A 22,475-nucleotide genomic window follows, 5' to 3' on the forward strand; every position below is an offset into this window, starting at 1 on the left:
GGCAAAATAAGTTTTTTTTTAAACAACAGAAATTGCAGAAATTGTTGTCAAAATTGATCTAATTATTGTGAAATATCACATCACAGATGTACCATATGTCACACCTTCAACTCGCCAGTCGAACCTTAGGGCAGCTTCGTGTTAAACACTTCGACGGTCTTCTTAAGAGCTTCAGCCAGCGGCTTTACGACAAAGTCCGGTGTTTCTTGTGTACCGATCTCGAGACGTGACGCAGCAGTTGGCACGAAGAAGCGCGTGCCTCGTGAATGGCGCATGCCCCTGCCGGCGGCGTGAGCTAACGACGACTGCCACATCTCCAGCTCCTGGGTTGAGGCAGCCACCAGCACCACTTCGCTTTGCACACGCTCCACGACTTGACCACTGTCCAATTGCAGTGTTACCAGCGGCTGCGAGCGAGTAGCGTTCGTAATGCGCAGACATCGCGCATCACCCGCGTCCGTCTCGAGTCGTACGTGGCCTAGAGGAATGATGCCACGGAGCTGCTTGCGACTGGAGAAGTAGTAGAGACAGTTGCGACTCAGCACGAACCAGCGACGCACTGTCGAAAACCCTCCTTTCTTCAGTAGATAGCCGTTTAGACTCGTGTCTGAAGGCCAAAGTTCCTGCTCTTCAGCAGTGGCCGAGCCGAAGCTGTGCCACATGACATCCAAGAAGACGTTCATGTCCCTCTCGTGGCCATCGATGGCCTTGAGAGACGGTCGCAGCCGTGGACCCATCGGCAAGCTATCGACGCCCACGCTGAGGTGAAGACAGATCTGAGCTGTATTCTTCTGCCACTCGACACGGTAGATGTAGCGCAGCGGCGTCGTCCACTCCACAACAGGCTTGGTATATGATCCTACGTTGATGTAAAGCACACGCTGCTCCGTGACGATCAGCCAGTGAGACAACTGAACCTTTAGCTTCTTGATTGACTCGTCGACTGCGTCGTTTCCGGATCCAGGTCCAGCTAAAGACAATCGACGTAGACGCGCTCTACTCGTCGCTCCAAACTCGACTTCTCCACCATCAGAGTTGTCGGGCTTCGGTGTCGGTGCCTCCTGCATCAGCTCTTCAGCGCTTTCGAATTGAGCGGTGATAGGCCGTGCGGTGCCTCGCAGTAGCGCTAGTGTTTCATGAAAGCCGATGCCACGCACGTCCACACCACCAACCCCAATGAGGCAGTCTCCTTCCTGCAACACCAGTTGTCCAGGGGCGATTTGTCCGCGAACCTTGACCTTGGAACGAGATGTTTCATCGATGGCCTTGATTGTCACGTTCTCGCAGTAGAAGTCCGTTTCCAGGTCCATCCCCAGCTTCTTCTGATAGAAAACAGCCTCGTAGCGCAGCTTGCGTCCACTACTCTCACCTGTACCTGCATTTGGAGGCTCACCAGCAGCGCGACGGCGCTCATCGTCTTCCTGTAACGCTCGACGCAGCGAATTCGTGCGCTCACGCGTTGAGTCGTTGCTCTTCGACTTGCTGCCTCCATTGCTACCACTCCGTCGTCGGTCTCGCGCTTCACGCGTAAGATCGGCAGCACTCACAGATTGCATGATTTCGTTGTAGAAGATAATTTTCTCGCCCGAAAGCCGCTCACCTCCGACTCGCTTGAGCAGCTCATAAGCAATCGTATCCGCTTCCTTGTAGCATTTCAGCTCATTGTAACGTCCGAACACACGTGGCCGCCGGACTCGCTGCATGTTCTGACCATTCTGCAAGGAACGGTTCCGCACACCTTGTGTAGCACGGGAGGCAAAGTCAAAGATACCGGCGACAGGCTTGACGGGGAGTCCGATAATTCCTGTGATCGTTCCCTTTACAAAACCCACAGCTCCACTTTCTTGAGCGCCTCGCATGGGATTCAACACAAGTCCAGCAACACCCTCGTAAACACCCAGACTCAGCTCCCGCGAGCCTTGCACGAGTCCTTCTCGCAGACCACGCACATGACGACGACGAGCACGGGCACGGTTATGCTGATAGTGATCATCCAAACTCAGGTTCGCAAATCCTTGTCCGAAGGTGCCAGAGATTTTGCTTGCCGCATCGAACGTGCCGTCGACCGTGTTCGTCATCAAACTCGCTGTGCCCTTGGCTAGACCCTTACTGAAGCCCTTACCTCCAATCTTCAGGCCTTCCAGTGGTTCATACACGAAGTCACGCACTCCCGTACCAATATGGTCCAAGAATCCAACTGGGTTTCCAAGGAAATCAAACGATCCCAGAATCTTGTGGAGCTGCTTCCATAGCTGACGAGTGTAGTACTTCGATACTCGGCGGGTCAGATCACCGCTGGTACCAAAGGCGTGCTCGATCATCAAGGCGTTCAAGCGCACGGGGGCGTTATCAAGATCCGGCACGTGCATCGTCAAACTAGGAATGGCCCAGGTCACGGATGACGAGTCATCTCCAGTACTATCACCAAAAGAAGGCGGTGCCGAGCTGGAGCGCTTCATTTCGTCAGCATGACTACCCGACTTCTTGAAACTGGCCGCTTCGTGAAGACTGATCGTCGTGCTCGTCTGGAATACATCACTGCGGAACGTGATATCAAAGTCCATTGGATGGATGTGCAATAAGGCGAAGTACACCTTGCGAGTCTCCGATGATGACGTCGTGGTGTAAGATTTCAGACTCGTGAGCGGATTCAGTTCGTCACTGTGTGTGTTCTCCCTGTACTCTGCCAGAGACTCCATCATCATCTCGATTGGAATGCTCTTCATCCGAATCTCACCGCCACGATTCTGTGAGCGGTTCTGCCCCCACGATTGAGACATCTGTACAGCACAAGCAAAGGCAGAAAAAAACAATGTTAGAATTCGGCATCTTTCTATATCACAACTCGTGCCAATCGTACCGCCGCCATAAATGCTCGAGCTGACACCAACAGCTCTTCATCCAGCTGCGTGATGACAGGGTACAACCAGAACGAGCAGTGCTTGAAATAATCCGTGGTGCCTTGTTCATTGGACCATGTGCAGCAGAAGTGCATCGCCGCCACATTCGCTTGGCGATACTTGCAGTCCGCGCAGCTGAAGATATTCTGGTTCGAGATCAAGCCCGTGTTCTCCAGTGACTCGTCGTCTCCATTCTCTCCACCGACGCCTCTGCCTTGGTTAACCATTTCTGCAAGATCTTCGTCAATATCACCGATCGTCCTTTTCCGCGTCGGGTTGGCTGCCGCAGCAGCTCCATTCTCCATCCGCGGACACAGCAACTTTGTGAATGTCGCTTCTTCACTCTGGTTGTCAATCTGCACATCGTCCAGCGTAATGTTCATTCGCATGTTGGAATTCACACGAGAGTAGTGCAAGCTAATGCCACCTAAGTAAACATACACCAGCTCCATCGGAAGTTCGTTCACGCACGAGATGCCGACTCCATCCACACGCAGATGCAATGCCATTCCAGAAGTCAGAGATTCCAATGCGTTAGCGGAAATTTCGCTAGCTGTAGGTGAGTCTGAGGACGCCGATGCTGTACTGGTCAATTCAAACTTGTTTTCTCTTTCATCAAAGTCCTCTTCACCACCTTCAAACAGCTCCAGTACCTTGGTCGGTCCATCGGCACGGATACGAACGTGCACGTACGTTTTCGCGTTTTGAACCTGAGGAACAAGGTCTCGCTGAGACCGCATCGTCTTTGGGGCTCCTGCCATTAATGTTTCCTCTGGCATTTCCTCGAAATCATCGACTTGGCCGCCTTGAGTAGCAAGTCGCAGTCGTCTCACCCAAATCTTAGCAATTTTCGGGTTCTTGGCCTTCAGATCGTAGCACTTGGTTGGCGTAATAATCGAGAATTGGTTCGAGCCGACGACAAGAGGCTTTGCACTTGCCTTGCTCGACGATAGATTGCTATCTCGCGGTGTGGTTATGCTGACACTGTCTTCCGAGTCCAAGTCGGAGTCCTCTGCAAGGTTGATCGAGTCAACGCTGTACCACACATGTTTGGAGCACTGGAAACTCTTCAAGGGCGCTTGCTTGTGAGCACCCACGTCGGACGATATCTGAATTGGCTTTAGCACACCAAGTTCCAGCATCTCTTGCGCTGTTGTGAACGCTTGCGACTTCGTCTGCGTACTCATCTCAGTCACCAAAAAATCGACCAGGTCTTGTCCATTCACGTAAAACCCCTTCCGCGTAACACCACTTTTTGCAAACGCTCCACTTTCAACGTGTGCGTTCACGAACTTCTCCGATTCTTCACATAGTACACTGGACGTGGTTAACGACACTGCAAGTCGCACGAGCTCTCTCGATCTGTCATCCCCATCGTCATCGTCGTCATCGTCACCTCCATTTTTCTGCCTCGAGCCGCCACCGAAGAAACTGCCCGAGATCGAAGAAACCAGACCATTCAAAGAAATGAAGCCGCTTTTTGATGGAGCTTCTGCAGCCTTCTCAAAAATGGCAACTCCTCCAACTCCGGGCACGTCAGAGCCTGTGCGGAGATCGACAACTCCAAGAAGCTCCTGGTCCGTCTCGTTGGCAAAGTAGTACAGCATGTGCTCGTACAAGCGAAAGTACTTCCGATTCCACTTGAGCATGCTGTCCTTCTTCAGAAGATATCCCTTTTGCTCCGGCTTCAAGAAGAGTTCGGATGGCAGCGAGCGATGCAGTTGGATACGTTTGTGCGTTGCCATTTCGTCCAGATTGTACTCTCGAATCTCCACCGCATCCTTGTCCGAGTCCCCTCCAGCCTTGGATGCAGACGATGTCACTCGCATGAACCGTACTTGAAGCGATCGAGACGAAGAGGTTGAGCTGCCAGGGAAGGCCGGATCTTGGTTCGACGAGGATGAGGACTTGCCTTCGGAGCCATTTAGATAATCCCAAGAATAAGGACAAGATGAGCGCGGTAGCAGCTCGTCGAAGTCCTTGTCTTCACCCCAGTTTGTCTGCTTGTAGCGTATCCGATATGACGTCATGTTGTCGATTCTGTAAGGAGGAAAACGCTTCGACTCCTCTCGGAATATCAGCGCAACAGACCCGCCCACTAGCTCAATCTGACACTGCAAAATGTAGATTCGAGACAGGTCATTCCGGTCGCGCAACTTCAGATAAGTGGTCCCGAGCGAATTGATTCGGAAGCTGCCACTCCAGCTGTACTTGTGCAGCAGACTCACTTCCAGGAGTTTCTCTCGTGACGCACTGGGCCAATGGAATGGTACGAGATCGTTGGCAGCCAGTCGGAAGGTTTGAGGCGCACCAAACTGTCGATACTTGATGGTTTCTTCCGTCTTGTTAATCAGGATATAGCGAGGAACCACCGTGGCCATGATGGTCTCTGAAAAACGTCCGCTACCATAACAGCTCCACAGAGCTACTTCCTGAGTTCCTTTACGCAGCTCACTCTCTGGATCCTGGTCATAAACCTCGTTAGTGAGACTGATAACCTGAGCAACGCCGGAGTTCCCCATGGCATTTCGGTTGAGACGAATAACGTCTGACCATGGCGACGAGCGCGACTTGAGCCGCAGCACATCCCAATGCTTTCCACCTGAACTGTACGGCAGCACGTCTCCCCAAGGCATGGGGCGAATTTGAGCAGGGTTTGAGCGCTTAGAGCTCGACACTAGCGACCGCGGCGTGACATGGTGGGTACTTGCAGTGCTTGCTTCGTCGTACAAACGAATCGTTGTCATCGTTATTTTATGGCACAAATGAAGGCCATGACGACGACCCCTGTTCTCAATCTTTGATGACATCGAGATAGGTTGGCCATACCAACGTTCGCCCTCAGGTCGTCCAGCACTCCGAAGCGAAACGAATCGAGGCAGCGCCAACTCGTAGAAATCAAAGTCTTGAATGTCCAGAACACCCACAAAGCCACACTTCATGCAAACGAGATCGAAGACTTCCGACATCAGAGAGCTTGAATAGACTTCAACAACGACACAGGCAAAGCGGTTGTGCGGTAGATACACTTGGATCCCATGAGGCCTGCCGGCATGTGCTGGCTTTATCGGTGATCCATTGGTAATCAACGCACCCATCGCTCTGGTCGATGTTGGATCATACGACAGAAGCTCCTGCGACTCGCTGTCTCCTGTAAACGTATACGCTTGACGCGCGCGCATCGTAGTTGGCGCGCCTAATAACCCCGTGTCATGACTTGAAGGCGTTTGGAGACGCTGCATCGACCTAGCTGCACTTGTGGATGGAAGCAGCCCTGGTGTTTGCTGTCCATCCATTGTCGCAGAATGTTCCATGTCATCGAACTCAAAGTCTTCGCTCTCTAGTCTCTCCAGATAAGTTACCGTCATCTCCTCGTCATGAATAGACGGTGAGCTGGAATCCTCGACCACTTCTTCTACCGTATCTTCTGCATCCATATCCGACGGTAGCTCTTGGGATGTACCAACCGAAAAAGAGATGCTAATGTCTCCTCTGTGTATGCTAGCAAGATTGTTCTTGGATGCTTTCTTTTCACGAGACGACTTCCGCTTTAGCAACTTGTACCAATTGAACGCTGCAGCCCGCTTGCGATCTTTCAAAATGCTGTCCACTTTCACTGCGGTGACGCCTAGGCAAGTGTCCAATCCGTAGCGAACGTTGCGCACCTCAATGATAATGCGAGCCAAGTCTAATGTCCTCACTTCAGGTGGGAAGCGCAGCAGCAAAGTATTCTGAAGACGGGCATCCAACCATTGTGGAGATAATCCACCAGATGGACTTGGCTTTGTTGTGGTAGAGCAAATCGCAACCATCTCAGGTTTCTCCAGGTATCTGTCTTTGGGGTTCTTGAGCACGTACAAGGATGCTCGTACATATGGGCTCTGGGATCCGAAAAACTGCGCATTGTACAGATCCCTTGCTTCCCGGATAACAACAATAACAGCAACTGGGTTGGTAGAGGGCTTCACCTTGTGCAGGCGCGTCAGCTGGGTCTCTCTGCTCCCTTCTCCATGGAAAGACATCGAGCGTGCCGAGAAGTCCGCGCGGTACTCTTCTGACGAGCCTGCACGTCGATGGACATACTTGAGTACACCTTCTAATCGCTTCGATGATGAACTTGTTGAGTTGCAATACTCAAGCTCGAGGTCAGAATGGTTGACGACCCAGATCGAACAGAACACAATAACATCTCGCCCTGATAGCTTCACTTGCAGTTGCAAGTTGGGCACACTGCCTTGCTCTCCAGTAATATCACGGTCAAATGCGCGACCAAGCAACTGCACTGGTTCAATCGTCTCTTTGTAGGGCACCGAGTACACAGACATCTTCGGGTTGATAATCAGTTTCGGGGCACTCCAGCTGTAGTTCTCCAACCGAAAAGAAATGTACAATAGCTCTGAAGTATCGACTTGGAAAAGAGGCAGCACGTTTCCCACTGCCAGTATACCTTCGGCAATCAGCTGAAGAGAACCATTGAGCAAACGATACGCCATCGCTGTCGCCAAACGATTGTGAAGCGTCAGGAATGGCGACACGGATAGGTAGTACAGACTAGAATTCGTCGCTTCGTACAACCCTCGTCGCTGTCCAGCCGCTCTTGCCTCGTCCAATTCGTAGTTCATGTCTCGCAGTGGGTTCATTTTGCGCTGACGTCGCGCTGGCTCTCCAAACACGTGAAGAAAGTCGTCCTCTACTTGTTCACCCTCTTCCTCCTCCACCTTTTCTAGATCAACCACAGATTCCTCGACAGGCAAAGGCTCCTCAGTACTTGAAAACGTGGCACGCATCAGGTAATAAGCTTCCACCTCATACGTGCATTTCCAAGTAGGTAAGTCTCGAACAACGTAGCCAGATAGCGGGATGGCCGACGACATTGACGAAGAAGACACCATTTCCAGCGACTTTGCAGCACTTTGCAATTCCTCCATCGTATCGAACGTCTCGAAGTTGCACGTGCAATTACCAGCTCGCACAAAACGCTTCGAGTTGACAGATTTCGCCGCCCGCACCTCGTCGCCCAGTTCTTCCAAGCTGGTTGTCAGCGGAGCATATTGCACATAAGGCGAAGGTCGAATACTGATCTTGCTCTGAGGATGGACAAGTTGGAGTGGAATGTGACAGACCTGCTCACGGTCAATAATCCACTCTTGAATGCAACCCCCTTCGCACGGAGAAAACGCCCACACCATCAAGGGGACAGATGTTCGATTTTGCAGTACCACTTGAGAATGAAGGCTAATCAGCTTGCTGCCATCAGCTTGGATGCTGATCTCCGCCACCAAAGTCGGCGGACTAATGTCCTCTTCACCACCATTTTCAAAGTCGTTCGCGTCTGCATCAGCCACCGGCACCAGCGATTCACGGAGAGGAACAGCTACATGGCCAACCATATCCACGACCACGGGGTTTGTACTCACCCACTTGTTGCCATTCAACCAAACAGAGAGCGTATGGTTGACCGTCAACGCTTGGCGGTCAGTTTCCCGCAAGAACCGATCTGCTGAGGCGCTGTCAAAAGTCAGCATGTCTCCTTGCTCTCGACAATCAACTGACACCTTTCCGCTGTCTGGAACAATTTGCTGAATGACAGTCCCCGTGCCGCGACGGAAGCTGAACTTGAGTTCTAGCCCTGTCTTGTTCTCAATCCAGAATGGAGCAGTTGACTTTGATCCAGACGTGACAAAATCGGCTTGCCTCAGAGCCTCTGATGACAGCAAAGGAGCCATAGCAGGTGTCATGTTGAAGTTGACTGTGTTGGGGAGATTCGCAAATACCTCGACAAGACTATTTTCTTCCAAAGCTCGATGAATACGCATCTGGACGACAAAAGGCTCCACCAGAGGTTCCCATCGGTAGATGCTGTTGTTGAAGTAGTTGAACAGCAGCGTGGCGCCCATAGTCGTCGAGTAGTCTTCATCCTTGATGTACTCGCACACAATCTCCCGCATGTGGAAATCAGCGATTGGAATGCCTAAGCTGTTGTTCACAAGCACCAGACGCAGCTCACCCACATCACCCAGAAGCTTGTCGGCAATGTAGGTCGGCGTTGCGGACTGAGATCTCTTGTTTGATCCATTTCTCATTTCACCCACAGCAACCTTGACGGAAGTCGCGCGAGACGACGACGGAATCCACCGCAGATAGTTGTTTGCGATGTTAATAAATAAATTGGCGTCTTGAACGGAGAATCGAGTCTCGACAGGAGCCAACACGAACGAGTTGCGTCGCGACAGCGTGATAGAACCTTCCACAAAATGATCAAAGACCAGCAGAAACGAGTTTGACAGAGGAAACGATGCGTCAATCTACGAGAGCATATAAAAAGTGTCAGTATCAGTATTCAGCTCACACCTAACAGCAACAGAAACGCCCACCTGAAGATCTGGAAGCTGCGAGAAATAAACGCCATGCTGATCAAACTCCAAATGGCACTTTGTCATATCCGTAGCACCCTTACACTTCCGGTGAGTTGAATAAGCAGCCACCACATCCGTCAGCATGACCAGCGCTCGAGCATCGGTCGTTTCGAAGTCTTCCAATAACGAGAAGAGACACCCGGATGTAGTCACGAAGAAGTCAATTTTCTGCCAGTCTGGAGGAGGGGGCGACATATAGCCAGCGCCGAAATTCAGGAACTCGCCCTCTGCTAACACTGGCTCCGCAAAAAACGCTATGATGTCGTGGAAAGCAGGATACACCCCGAGAAAGTTGGTGTTGCGCACCTTCAAATCGTACACAGAGTCGGTCCAATTCATCTTTTGATTGTACTCAATTTGAAGGCCGTCTCCAGGGAGCGGGCGAACAATTTCAGAGGCCGTTTGACAACGAGTAGGTCGAATATCAGCCGTCGTAAAGGACAACGCCGACCCATTGAACTCCACCGAATCATCCGTTCGCAACGTAAACACCAACTCGAGTTGTTCCCAGAAAATATCGGCAACGGGATGGTCGTTATTCGAGATGCGAAGCGCAGCATCAGCAATCTTCACTGGGATCCTCATCCATATTGCTCTGCAGAATTCGGTGTCGTAGTGGAGCCCTCCACACGTGGCGCACAACGGATACGTCTCTTCTGTGACGACACGTGATACCTCCCGAAAGTTTTCATAGATCATACCCAGGAGAGTTGTGTACTGCTCCTGTCCGGTTCCGATGCTGAGCTCGTTCATTGATAGACTGACCCCATAGAACGAGCTCAAAGCCGCTTCAGACATACTCTCCGGTTCCGAATCAATGCGCCCAGTTAGTAGCGAGTGATGGAAAAGGGCAGAGGCGGAATCACGAGTGGTGCTACTTAAATCAACCAGTTCAAACTCGAACAGTCCCACCGAATAAGTTGACATATCTGCATCACCATTGCCCCGTGGCACCATGCTTGTACTCGATGTGACTCGCGCATCATGAAATTCAGCATCCTCCGACACAAACAAGGGCGTCATGAGATGCTGCGACATACTCGCAACCTCGTGACGAATTTGCTCCATGGAGTCTGACCGCCTTCGCGTACCACTGGTCGGGGTACTAGACAAGAACTGCAGACTATCGCGTCCACCGCTATTCAGAGCTTCTCCTTCAGCTTTGGCTTCATCAAGCGCTTCATCCACCTTAAGAAGATGTTGCGTTAGCTGCTCCAATTGTTGATCCAAATGAAGAATCTTACTATGGATGATTTTCACCGCATCTTCTGCTGCCGGTAGAGCCTGAAAACCTTCGTGGAGATAGTTTTGTGCTTGCTGGGTGGCACTCCGAAGATCAATAAATAGCTGGCTGCGGTTGCTTAAGATACGCGAACGCTGGTTTTTGATCTGTCGTCGCAGGTTTCGCAACTCTGTTCGCCGTGACAGCTGCGCCTTTGCTGCAGATGCACCAGCTAGAGCTGAGCCATACGAGAGCCGCGACTCGTCGACAAAGGTACCGTTCTGCAAGAAATCAGAGGTCGAAGGATCAATTCCACTGCTCCAGAAACGGGCATTCGTCGATCTCAGAATAATACTATCGCGAGAAAATGAGCTGCGCGGCAACGCAAACGCCAAGTCATTCCCAACAACTTCAAATCGCACGTTTCCCATCTCTCCTTTCGCTATTCCCATGGCACCAGCGCGTTCGTTCACTTCGGTCACCACTGCATTGAAATACATGCAGAGGAGATCTTCGACCGATACAGGGAGCGCCGCAGTGTTTACCATAAAACTTTTGTACACAAATTCAGCCTTTTCACGTTTCGGAAATTCGTCCAACGAATTGACAACAGCATCTGCAACGTGATCAAACACGTAGTGATAGAACTGCTTGAACACTCGGTGCAGATACACAATACAAACCGAGTCCAGCCGCACACGAGCCAAAATGCCACCATCTTTAGAAGAATTGATCACAAAATCGACGACATTTTTCACACCAACTGCGCCCACGTCAGCAACTCCGTCCAGCATTTCTGAAGGCGATCCAATGGCTTGTCGATTCGGCAACACCACATCAGCTGCACACGATCCACTTGGAGAAGTCAAATCAGTCAGCTGCAAGTTTCGCACGCTGCCCTTGACTTCAAATCCCCCACCACACACAGCAGCACCTGATCCAGTAGCTTGCAGCGACATACTCGACATTTCCACGCGAGCTATTGCTTTAATAGACTCCGCGCCTTCTACAAGAGCACCTGGTGTTTGATCTCGGTGTTTAATGTCCATCTGCAAACCATGCAGTACCGACAGACTCATTACAACCTCGTCATTAAAACACGACGAGTCCTCCAGTAGCGTCGACGATGTTTGCGTCCCTAGCTTCGATAAATTTCGCCGGAAATCGTCTGGTTCATAACCGAGGCTAGTCGACAGGATAAAACCCAGCAAGTATCTATCATGGCATCCTCCAATCCACGTCAGAATTGTTCGAACATCTGGAAGAAATAAATATCCATGAAGTCGTTCAACTGAGATAACGGCGCGAGTAGCCTGGCGATTGAACCGCAAAATCGATGACGCTGTAGGAATGTCGGGTTCACTACATGTAGAATAGGTCCGACTTATCAGGTACGTGACACTGAGAGCAGGGGCACGTAGCCCTGGACTTCCAGCAGCTTGAATAATGACGTTTTCACCTTCTTCAAGAGATATTGACGAAATACTAACGCTCTCGGTAACAGTGGTAGTGCAAACACGCGACGACCAATCCACGTCCTTGATGGACAGCACAAACATTGAAGATTGATTTGGTCGATCATCGGAAACGCATAGTCGTACTTCTGGGGTTCTTACGGAAAGCTTTCGTTGACAGACCAGATTCACGCTCGAGCTTTTTTTTGCTGGATGCAAATCACGATCAGGTCCGTTGACAGGCTTCTCAGGAAAAAAGAAGCTCCACTTGCCAATTACCCAGCACAGGGCCTCCAGTTCTGTCACTTTCCAGTCAACTTTAATTGTTGAAAGCCGCGCTTCATAGTTATACATAGCGGTTTCTTGCTCAAGATCAGCCTCGTGCTGCTCGTAAGAAATCACCCCATGCCTCCCCAAAGTACAGTGCCTGCAGGAATAAGAATCCATCGACCATTGCGTTCTAGAGTGACTCTTTTTTGTTAGCGAGAAGTCGCTGACAGCCAATATTTCATGCAGACCTTGTACATCACTTAATGCCATCTGAGTTTGCAACAAGGCCAAGCTCTTGTCCATTGAGAATAAACGTAAGCTGGTTCGAAAGTCACTTTGCACAAATTCTCGATCAGGCTCGGAGGTCTCAATCACCAAATCCTTCAGCTCCACACCGAAGCAAAAATGATCATGGAGGGCGAATACGCAGCAAACCTTCTCCATCTTGATTCCCAAGTGTGCAATCGGTGCAATCTGCGCTTCATCATACGTAACCAGCTTGCTCGGATGCGATAAATTCCACTGGTTCCACCACAAATACACTGGCGCAAAGAGAGTCATCCACATGACCAACGTCTCATCTTTAATGAACATCATCATGCTACCTAACTGGACGTCCAATGCAGGTTGATGCCCAACAAGACGGCTCTGATAGGCCGGGACTACACAGGATATCCGGACAACTGTAGTTACCAGCTCACCTGAGTCGACATTTCCACTTATTCGACTCGCATGATCAATAATTCTGTAACTCTCGCTGCGTTCAGCAACTTCGTACATGCGCAATGACTGAACACAGAGCTGGACTTCATCTTCCACACACGACTGCTTAATGACTCCAACGGTATCTCCTATAATCCATACCCACTGCGTTCCTCGTACAATTTCTTCTTCCGTCGCGACAGACTCTCTCGCAGAAAAGAAGATCCCTGCACCATGTCGTAGCTCAGCTCGAACAGACAGACTCGGTGGGGTGATTGCATCCTCAAACTCGTCGTCATCGTCATCATCGTCATCATCTGCTGCTAGTGTGAAAGTTTCTCCTACGACAGCGTCCAGGCAGTCTGTCAGCAGCCACTGCTTAGCGTACGACAGCACCATCAAAAATCCATCGGGCCGCGATACTTGCTGCTGTGTCAATGCGGCTAGACGATCGTACTCGTCGTAAGGTGCCTTCACTTCAATCAGAATGGCGTACAACACGTCAATATGCTCAGGTCCGAAATGCACTCGAGGCTGCTTGCTTTGCAGGACGAATCTTTCGTCGCCGCTGGCGTTGTGTGCGGCACAAATTTCGCATTGATCTCTCATACTTCCAGGGTCACAGCCAATATCCACATCCAGTTCCACATCTGGGAACGCTGCATTGACGCTGTGATAATACAAACTGGCCTACAGTAGCAGTAATCAGACGCTTTGCAAGACGCGTGCGAAAAAATAAATCGTTTTCGCACCTTAACTGTGCTGCGCCACTCGTGGAATAAATACTTTCGGTGCATCTTCGGAGAGGCAAGATCGTCGTCTGTATATCTTCGCATGTCAGGGTACTCAATGTACGCCGCCACACCCTCTGTTTTCAGCAACTACAGCAAAACTGCAGTCAATAATACTTGATTTCCGCATGCAACAATTTTTTTACGAACCTTCCTCGACTCCATTGCCGAGCTCGACTGCGGTGTGAACTCCAATTCCCACTCTGCATTTGTATTGATCAAGCTCACATGTCCGATCTCTAGCGTGCCACTCCCCGGTTGCTAGCAGCATTAAATAAAAAAAAGTCAGCACTCATTGCCTACCTCTCTCACTGCATTGTACCAGCTTATTACCGGCGCCAGCGAGCTTGGGTCGCAGTCGTATCGCACTTGCACGTCCGACAACTCGATCTGCACGTTGGCAATGATGTGTGACACCAATCTCGACAGATACGTCCGATCTGCAAGCAAGTACCAGTCAATCTCTCCACTCAGGAATATATAACAAAAGAGAGTCCACCACCAATACCATCTCCATTGCTGCCGTCGATGCTCGTATCCACGTTCTCGAGCTCCGTCGTCTCCACCTCATGCTGAGGCTCGGGTGTTTGGTGCAGCGAGATGCGGATGCCTTGCGCCTTAATTTGCACCGGCTGCGTCCACAGCGCACGCCACGGGATCTTGACGCTCAGGTGACCGATCTCGCCATCACCGTAAGATAATCGCAGCTGGAGGTCTTGAAACGACAGGTCGCCCTGCCACAAACTCAGCTTGAGCATAATGGAGTCGAAGGTCACGAATCTGCCCAGTAGGCGCTGCAGCAATAGCGCCACCGCGTGCTGCAGCATCGTCGCTCTCTCACTGTCCGCGCTCCCCTCTTGCCGCTCTTAAGTAAAGTCGCGTAATGTGGCTACTTCATCTTAAATTATGTGGATTACGCGAAGTAAGAACTATGGAAGGTATTCAATGCGGTTATGCAGGTGCAATACGTGAGACTGCCACATGGCGACTCTAGATAATCTTTGACAGCAAGCAGTCGCCATGGCAGGGAGGATCGAGGCCTGGTACTACGGGCTGCCGTACGTCACGCGTTTCTACCTCTCTGTGTGCTTCGGATCGACGCTGTTGAGTACGCTAGGCTTCCTCAACCCGCAGTCGCTGTACCTGGACTTCGATTTGGTGTGGCAGCGTTTCCAGCTTTGGCGGCTCACCACGTGTTTCATGTTCCTTGGGAGCTTCAGCTTTCCCTTTCTCATGCAGCTAATGATCCTGTACGGTATTAAGAGAGAGTGTTACTCGTGCTACTGCTCTATAGACTACTTCGCTGACTTCTGACGTATTTGTTGATACAGAACTAACTACTCATCCCGACTGGAGGAGGACCCGTTCCCGGGAGGAGGTGGCCCCACGGCTGACTACGCTTTCATGCTGTTCTTCGGAGCCGTTTTACTATGGGTGAGTGAGCACTTGGTGGCTGGCCCCCTGATTGGCCGTTGTTACGCACTCGACGCACGGTGTTAACACGTCGCTGTGGTTGTGGTGCAGATTATCGCGTTTTTCATGAGCCTCCCGTTCCTGGGCACGTCGCTTATCTTCATGATCGTCTACGTGTGGAGCCGTCGAAACCCGACAGCGCCCGTTGCTATTTGGGGTAAGCCGACAACGAATGGGCCAGATGTGCTGGCGAGCCGCCTTATTTGGTTGCTTGTTGCGAGTCGACAGTGACAAACTGGTTAAGGCTGCCCACTCTGACATGTTTATGCTTAAACTTGCTGCCTGCAGGCTTCCGCTTCGACGGCCTGTATCTGCCGTGGGCGCTAATCGCCTTCACGGTGCTCGTCGGCGGCAACCCGATCATGGACGTCTTCGGCGTCATTGCCGGTCACTTGTACTACTTTCTGCTGGAGGTGCTGCCTGCGACCAAGGGATGGAATTTGCTGCAAACGCCGGCAGTGTTGTACGTGTCATAGCTTTCTTTTCGCTTTGCAGCTTCAATCTAACGAACTTACCGGCCATCTTTTCCTGCAGTACAAACTTGTTCCCATCCCCGCAAGTCGCGGCTGGTGGAGTCCCAATCATCGGCGCCCGCGGGGCTGCTGGTCGCGGTGGAGTTCCTGGCACAGGTGGCTATGCTTGGGGATCGGGAAGACCGCTGGGCTCGGAATAAAACGATCGTTGTAGAAGAGCATAGTGTGAGGACATCACGCACTGAGGCTCATCAATCGCACCAATAATGCTACTAGCGCCGGATAAAGAATTGTTTTCGATGATTTCTGCTCAACTACAAAGCTCTACATCTAAGGTTTAATTTTTTTCGAATAGGTGTACTGTAGTACTTATTCCATACTGTAGCGAAGCAATGGAATTGTGTTTTCTACATCAAATTATCAACCGACTTCATACTCATCCTGTTTTGCTGCTACCGAATAACCTTAGTTATGAATTACTCTTTGTTATCAATTACACTTCAATGTGGCCAATCAGAAGCCGCCAAACGCTGAGTGAGAAAAGAAGCCGTGCATCCTTAGTTATCAATTACACGACTTGACAACCAGTAATTTGCCTACATTATCTAGTACTGGTCTCACTTCTCAAAGCCGCAGATGAGTCCAACGCAACGAAAACGCCCAAAGGGGAGGCCTCGCCTACCTGGTGGCAAGGGCCGCCAAGCACCAACGAACACCATTACGGTGTACACTACTTCTCACAAGCTGAGGGTACTAGAGTATCTAGACAAGAACGGTAGTATTGCGTCCGCAATTCACAAGTTCTACCCTGATTTACCAGCTAGCAAATTTAATTGCCGCCGTATCCTCATTTATTCATGGCGTCGATCTCTTCACAAGATCGTCGCTGCGTGTACAGTCCCTAAAGAAGCCAAGAAGATGAAGGCACGTTGTAGTGGTGTAGCTACCGCTCTACCTTACTCAGTAGAGTTGAAACTTGTTCGCTGGGTCGGGGACCTACGGGACGAAGGGGTGCCAGTCACACCAATGATGCTAAGGCTGCAGGCACTCACAGAAGCTAACGAAGCCGGTATCCACGCGTTCACGGCATCCTGGAGTTGGCAGAGCCTGTTTAAAGGCCGCCATCGCTTAGCCCTTCGAGCTAAGACCCGCCAGGGTCAAATGTGCCCTCCCGAGCTCGACCAGATTGCAAAAACATTTGCTAAAGAAGTACATGATCATTTTCGTGAACTTGCTTAAATTTAAATAGACTGTTTGTTCGAAGATACCGACACGCAATTTCTGGTCTCTGCACTGCAGATTGGGTGTAATGCATAACTAAGGTAATTCGGTAACCACACGTGGCTTCCCTCACTTCACATTTGGAAGAACAAGCTGCAAGCAGACAAGAAATCAAGATTTTACTACTCAAGATTGTAATGACAGCTCAAGAAGCCTCCAAAGCAATCAGCGCCCCCCGCCCAGGGCAGGTACTGCCCCCTCGGACAGCGTAGCTCCGGCCAGCAGAGCTGACGTCGTGGACGTCACCGGCGGCGAAAGGCCATGGGCCACCACCTCAGCACACAGTACGGCGGAGCCCCCTCCTCTGCGGACGAGTAAGCAGCGCGCTGCGCTACGTGGAGCAACCGCCAACTGAATCTCGGAAGGTCAAGAAGAAGGCGATTAAGCGCGTCGCTTCGATGAACTCGACTAGCAGCGGACGCAAGAAGGTCGACGAAGGTGTGGACGACGCGTCAGACCACGACCTAGAAAACAAGGCGGTCCCACCAAAGCTGAAGAGGACGAGGAAGGCCGCACTACCTGCCGAATCCGCGTCCACCGCAGAGCTTGCTGCACCTACGAGCTTAGGAGGACACGCGAAGGCTTCGATCTCAGCTCGCTCATGGCGTCCTTCGATCCCGGTCGAGGCACGGCGACGGACAACGTATCTACGTCTACGGCTCTCGCTAGAGATCAACCTGACGCAGTACCGACTGCATCCCCCACGGCTCCTGAGGCGAGTGTGATGGCTGAGCTTCGCGCTCTGCGCAAGGAGGTAGCTCGACTGCGCGTACTGCACCGCCAAGATTGCAGCCGATGGGACGGAATTCCTCAATGCATGGTGACGGTACCCAACTCGAAGGGAGAGATTCCTCGGCTAGGCGTACGCTTCCTGTCAAGTGCAAGCTTCCCATAAGGTTCCAATATAACGAAGGGTGACTACAATCCGCCGCAAGCTCATCTGCTGGCCGCAAGCCGGATGTGCAGAGACGGTCCGGACACAGGTAAGGATGCATCTGCAATGTCGTTTGTGCTGCGTGTACGGGAGCTGGAGTGCGTCACGTTTCGGACGACACCAGCCGTGCTGATGGCCATCTTCAATCATGCATTTCAAGGAGAGTAGTGATATGTCATGTCACGAAGACGGCTCAGCGAACAAGAACTTCTCAAGCGACTTCATCCCTTTAGCGGGATTACCTACCATTGGTGTGGAGTGCGGTTCGTACGAAGACACCCTTGACGCCATCCACGGACTCAACTCGCTTGACCAAGATGTTTGGTATGACTGCATGCACAAGCTAACGAGCCGACTGCGAGTCTTCGTATCGAAGAACAAGTCACCCAACCCGGAAACAACGGCGGTGCGTGTGCGGCTTACTCTCCTGTACGTGAACAAGTTCTTGGGCGCCGCACTGGCTCATATGCAGGACGACGATGGTCGGGTTTCTGTGAAGCGTCTGGGCGATCAATTATCGATCCCCGGGGATGGACAATGGCGCTCGTAAGCGCTGTGACTCAGATAAGAAATGCCCTCGTGAGTAGCGGAGCACCTACAAGCGCGATCATGAGCAACCCTGCAATTCCCGTCTACTTATCGTATCTTACCGCATAATCGTAGTCGTAAGGGTCACTACAAATTTGGGAGGATGGTTATGCCATATGGTCAATGCCTTGTTTTATTTAGGATGTGAGGTAATTTTATAAAATAAGCCTAAAAAGTTAAAAACGTTGTATCCAATAGCAGAACAACATCTACTCGGTATCACAGCTATTGTCACTCGCCTCAATGGCGTCGTCCGAATCTATAGTTGCCTCCACAAGTTTTAGTCCAAGCAGCTTCTTTATAGTAGATTCTGTGTCGCAGGAATGTGTATCGTCGTCTTCGACGACACGTGTATCCATCAATAACCCCACCTTTCGAAAACCGCTAGAGATGGTGGTGGCCGTAAGCTCGTACCAGGACTCTGTTATCCACTCCGTTATTAGGGTTCGCCCCGGTGCATTGAGTTTAAAGGGTTTGTCGTCGAACTGAGATTGCATTTCCTCTATAGCAGCACGGGCTTCCCCTTGCTAATGAGTCAGGTGTGTTTTCCTAACTTTTTCTACCAGATCGTTGCGTTTTTGCCGTGTAATTGCTTCCCGAGCTTTAAACGATCTTAGTTGAATTTCCAAAAGCTTCATCCAGCGCACACGTAGTCAACTTTTAAGGGGTTGGCTCCAAGCAATATCCGCCGGCTGACACACATACGTGTAGCGCGGTGAGCGTTTAACTCAGCCACTAGACGCTGATTGACATCCTTCGCTTCTTCCAAAGCTACTCGACCAGCTTCAAGTCGTCCCACAGAAGCAGGACGTTTTCGTGTACATTTTCGCGACTTGCAAAATGGTATCTTAAAATCTCGAGAGACAACTTGGAATTCCACCAGGCCGTTCGATTTCCATAAATTTTGCACCGATGGATATCTTGTAAGGGGAACACTTCCTCCCACACCGTGACGCCAAATCCATTTCGCTCACTATTGTTTTGTAGCTGTGTATCAGCACGTTTAGCTGGATTACTCTTGAAGATGATAAATGGCTGGTACTTGCAGCCGTCAGAATCCCCAAGGAGCATTGCTGTTGCCCTCACCTTTTCTTTATTCCCGCACTTAATCCACACTGTTTTGCTGCCACGGGGCGTTATAGTTTGCCGAGGCATGTACTCAAAGAAAATGGCTTTAGAGTAACAATTAGCAATAGAAATAATAATAAAAAACTTAAGTGCGAGCTACCTGTTTGATCTGCGATGTAGAGTTTTACACAGCTTTTTTCCACCATTGTCCTCAGCACATCCTCTGTAAAAGCCTCAACAGCTTCCTTGGCATCAGCTGGAGTAGTTTGGTCTTGTCGTGTTCGTGTTCGTAGTGCTAGCTTATGCCGACGTAGAAATAGTTTAATCCAAGTATCCGTAGCGCTAAATTTGGTCGTATCGATTCCGTGGTCAGCAGCCAAGTCCTTTGCATGCATATGTAGCATTAACCGCGAGACATGAGCACCGTTACGACGCAGGGCGTTGATCCATCGTACGATCCCTTCTTCAACCTTTCTAGTAAGAACTGTCGCATCTCCAAGACGACGTAGATTCCGGTGAATTCCTCGACCAGAAGAACATGCTGAATGAACGGTGGCGGTTTGCTTACTCCACTTGTTGATCTGCTTTTTTCGCCCTGCGTGGCTTGTGAACAAGCTCACCGTAGAAGTGGTCAATTGTTTCGTCAAGGTTGTGACCCTGTGTAAGGAAGTCCAGCACCTCTTTCTTGTGCGCATAGTCCACCGCTATCCTGCTGTAAGTCCGGGAGCTTCTACCACCCCCGTTAATGCGAGGTCGAGGCATGAGAACGATGATAGACTTCTACCCACAATTTACATCCTGCTTCCTCTAAAATTAGCAGTTTCATCTGTTTTTAACAATGCAATCTAATTGGTCAATTTTCGGTGACCCTTAGGAATGAGCGACCCTTACGACTACGATTATGCGGTATCTCAATCAGCTGTCGATGCCAAGAGCCTTGCCTTCTCCATGTGGCCGGACTACCATGCTCCAGAGGCTCGCGAGACCACTGCGGTAACTCGAAGCGTGTCCACAACTGACCAGATCCGCTATCTGCGCGTGTACAAGACCGGGTGGATCGCACGTACAACCGCCGCACGATTCAAGACGACTGTCGCTGAAGGCGCTGACAGGATTAAAGCTCGACATACTTTTGGTTCGATAATCAAATAAGGCAGGATAATACACAAATTTCTGCTAAAGTTCTGGCTTTGATCATCCTTAGTGAACTGTGTTCGGACACGCTCTTCTCGACCGAAAAGAGTCCGGGGCGGAGGTAAGGAAGGAAGCAAAGCGATTGGGGAGGATTTTGCCGTGCGAGCGAGAAATGCTCTCTGAGGACAGCCGTCTCGCTTATCAAACCCATTTTTCGCCGGTTAAAGTGCCTGGTACCACCAGTTTCAGCAGTACTGTCACAGGACAGAAGTTATTTCCAGCTATACAGACTTCTCTGACTATACAGTCCGGGTCGACCATACAGCCACCGACGGCCGTACAGCCTCCTTTGACTATACACTCTGGGTCGACCATACAGTCATCCACAGCTATACAGCCTTCGACTATACAGTCAGGATTGACTAAACGATCGCCCACGTATACACGGTACCTAGATGCTACAGTACTCAGGCAGTATCGGATACGGTATGGGCTAGCGACGAGATACCAGGCGATAACGCGATAAATTCGAGGCCGACCGCAAGCCAACTTAATCAAGCCGGCGGCCCCAATATATCTACAGCGCATCGTGGAGACACTGTATCCAGCCTTCGGCCCACGACCATCGATGCTCGCCCCGTCATCTTGAAGCAAACTACATACCGGTTACATCAGAGCACGTCAGCGACGGGACCTGAATCGAGAAGTTCGAGCGGCTGAGCTCACGGGAATTATGGCCAGACTAGCAGGCGTTACAAGACTTGTTACATCATTAATGAAAAAGACTTACTCTGTATCTCAGGGCGCGACTTCCGAGCTCCCCCGGCAGCTCTTTTCAACGTTACACGCGCAATCATTTACAGGTGGCGAAAGGAGAAGAAAATAAAAGGAGGAGGAGGCCAAAGATACACCAAATAAGTATTTCCCCCCACGGATACTCTTCCCTGAGCTGAAAACTCGGTACATTGCTGTATATCGTTTACAATTTTTTTTTATCGCTTTTAATTTGTATTTTTCTACGGGCTACTCGACTGGATCAGGTTGATGCGACATACTAAGGGCCTTATTGGGAAGTTTGATTCTAAGTTCTCAGCATCAAGGACACACTGTGCTCTCCTGGGCAGTTCGCTTTCTAAGGCAAAACAACCTTGGAGTGCGTCGTATCACACACAAGGGAACTAAGCGCAGAGCAGACATACATGTATACTTTGTTTTTAAAATAATTGCAGTTAAAACTGACCAATTAGAATTGTATTTTGTAAAATAGGAAATTGCCGGCGTGTTTTCTCGGACAATGCATGTGAAGTCGAAGGTGATGTTGTTTTTCGTCGTCTATTTTTAGTCTTTTTAACATGGATCAGACGGGTGTTTGCCTCGACAATCCCTGTTGGTTGACGATCGACGTTCATGGAGCGAAGCACGTCGACGTTGTCCAAGGTATGAGTGAAAACGGAGCTCGATGCAGTAATTTTCTCTGTGCTTCTGCACTGGGGGAAAAGTTTCCCGCACTCGTGGTTTTCTTTGGTGTGCCTGGTGCCGATGTCTACACAGAGGTGTCCGACCCGAACTGGGGGCACCCCAATGTTGTACACACCACGCAGCGGAAGGCGTGATGCGACCATGCCACAATGACGAAATTTGGACCGAAGAGGTGGTAAAAAATATTTTTTTACCTTATAAATATCGTGAATTTATAAACTTAATTTGTTTGCGGTTTTGTTTTCTTAGGTTTGGACACCTTCGGCTGACGGATGCCGCATGCTCATGCT

At 50.5% G+C, this 22,475-nt stretch overlaps 2 protein-coding genes across 2 annotated transcripts; one reads left to right on the forward strand and one right to left on the reverse strand.

The window, feature by feature from the left end:
- Window positions 1-125: 125 nt before the first annotated feature.
- Window positions 126-14,582, reverse strand: PITG_18106 (vacuolar protein sorting-associated protein, putative; the record flags this gene model as incomplete). Its single annotated transcript, XM_002997688.1, has 9 exons — window positions 126-776; window positions 1,173-2,780; window positions 2,861-8,960; window positions 9,021-9,205; window positions 9,263-13,654; window positions 13,717-13,845; window positions 13,906-14,016; window positions 14,089-14,195; window positions 14,264-14,582. The coding sequence occupies 9 exons, from the start codon at window positions 14,580-14,582 to the stop codon at window positions 126-128; spliced, it is 13,602 nt and encodes a 4,533-aa protein (XP_002997734.1).
- Window positions 14,583-14,754: 172 nt separating this feature from the next.
- PITG_18107 (Der1-like family, putative) lies at window positions 14,755-15,984 on the forward strand (the record flags this gene model as incomplete). Its single annotated transcript, XM_002997689.1, has 5 exons — window positions 14,755-15,005; window positions 15,087-15,189; window positions 15,280-15,385; window positions 15,517-15,691; window positions 15,763-15,984. 5 exons carry the CDS (start codon window positions 14,776-14,778, stop codon window positions 15,899-15,901), a joined length of 753 nt encoding a protein of 250 aa, XP_002997735.1.
- Between the last annotated feature and the right edge of the window lie 6,491 nt (window positions 15,985-22,475).

The sequence above is a fragment of the Phytophthora infestans genome, genomic scaffold, assembly GCF_000142945.1.
Source record: "Phytophthora infestans T30-4 supercont1.68 genomic scaffold, whole genome shotgun sequence".
In the NCBI taxonomy this organism is placed as follows: Eukaryota; Oomycota; class Peronosporomycetes; order Peronosporales; family Peronosporaceae; genus Phytophthora; species Phytophthora infestans.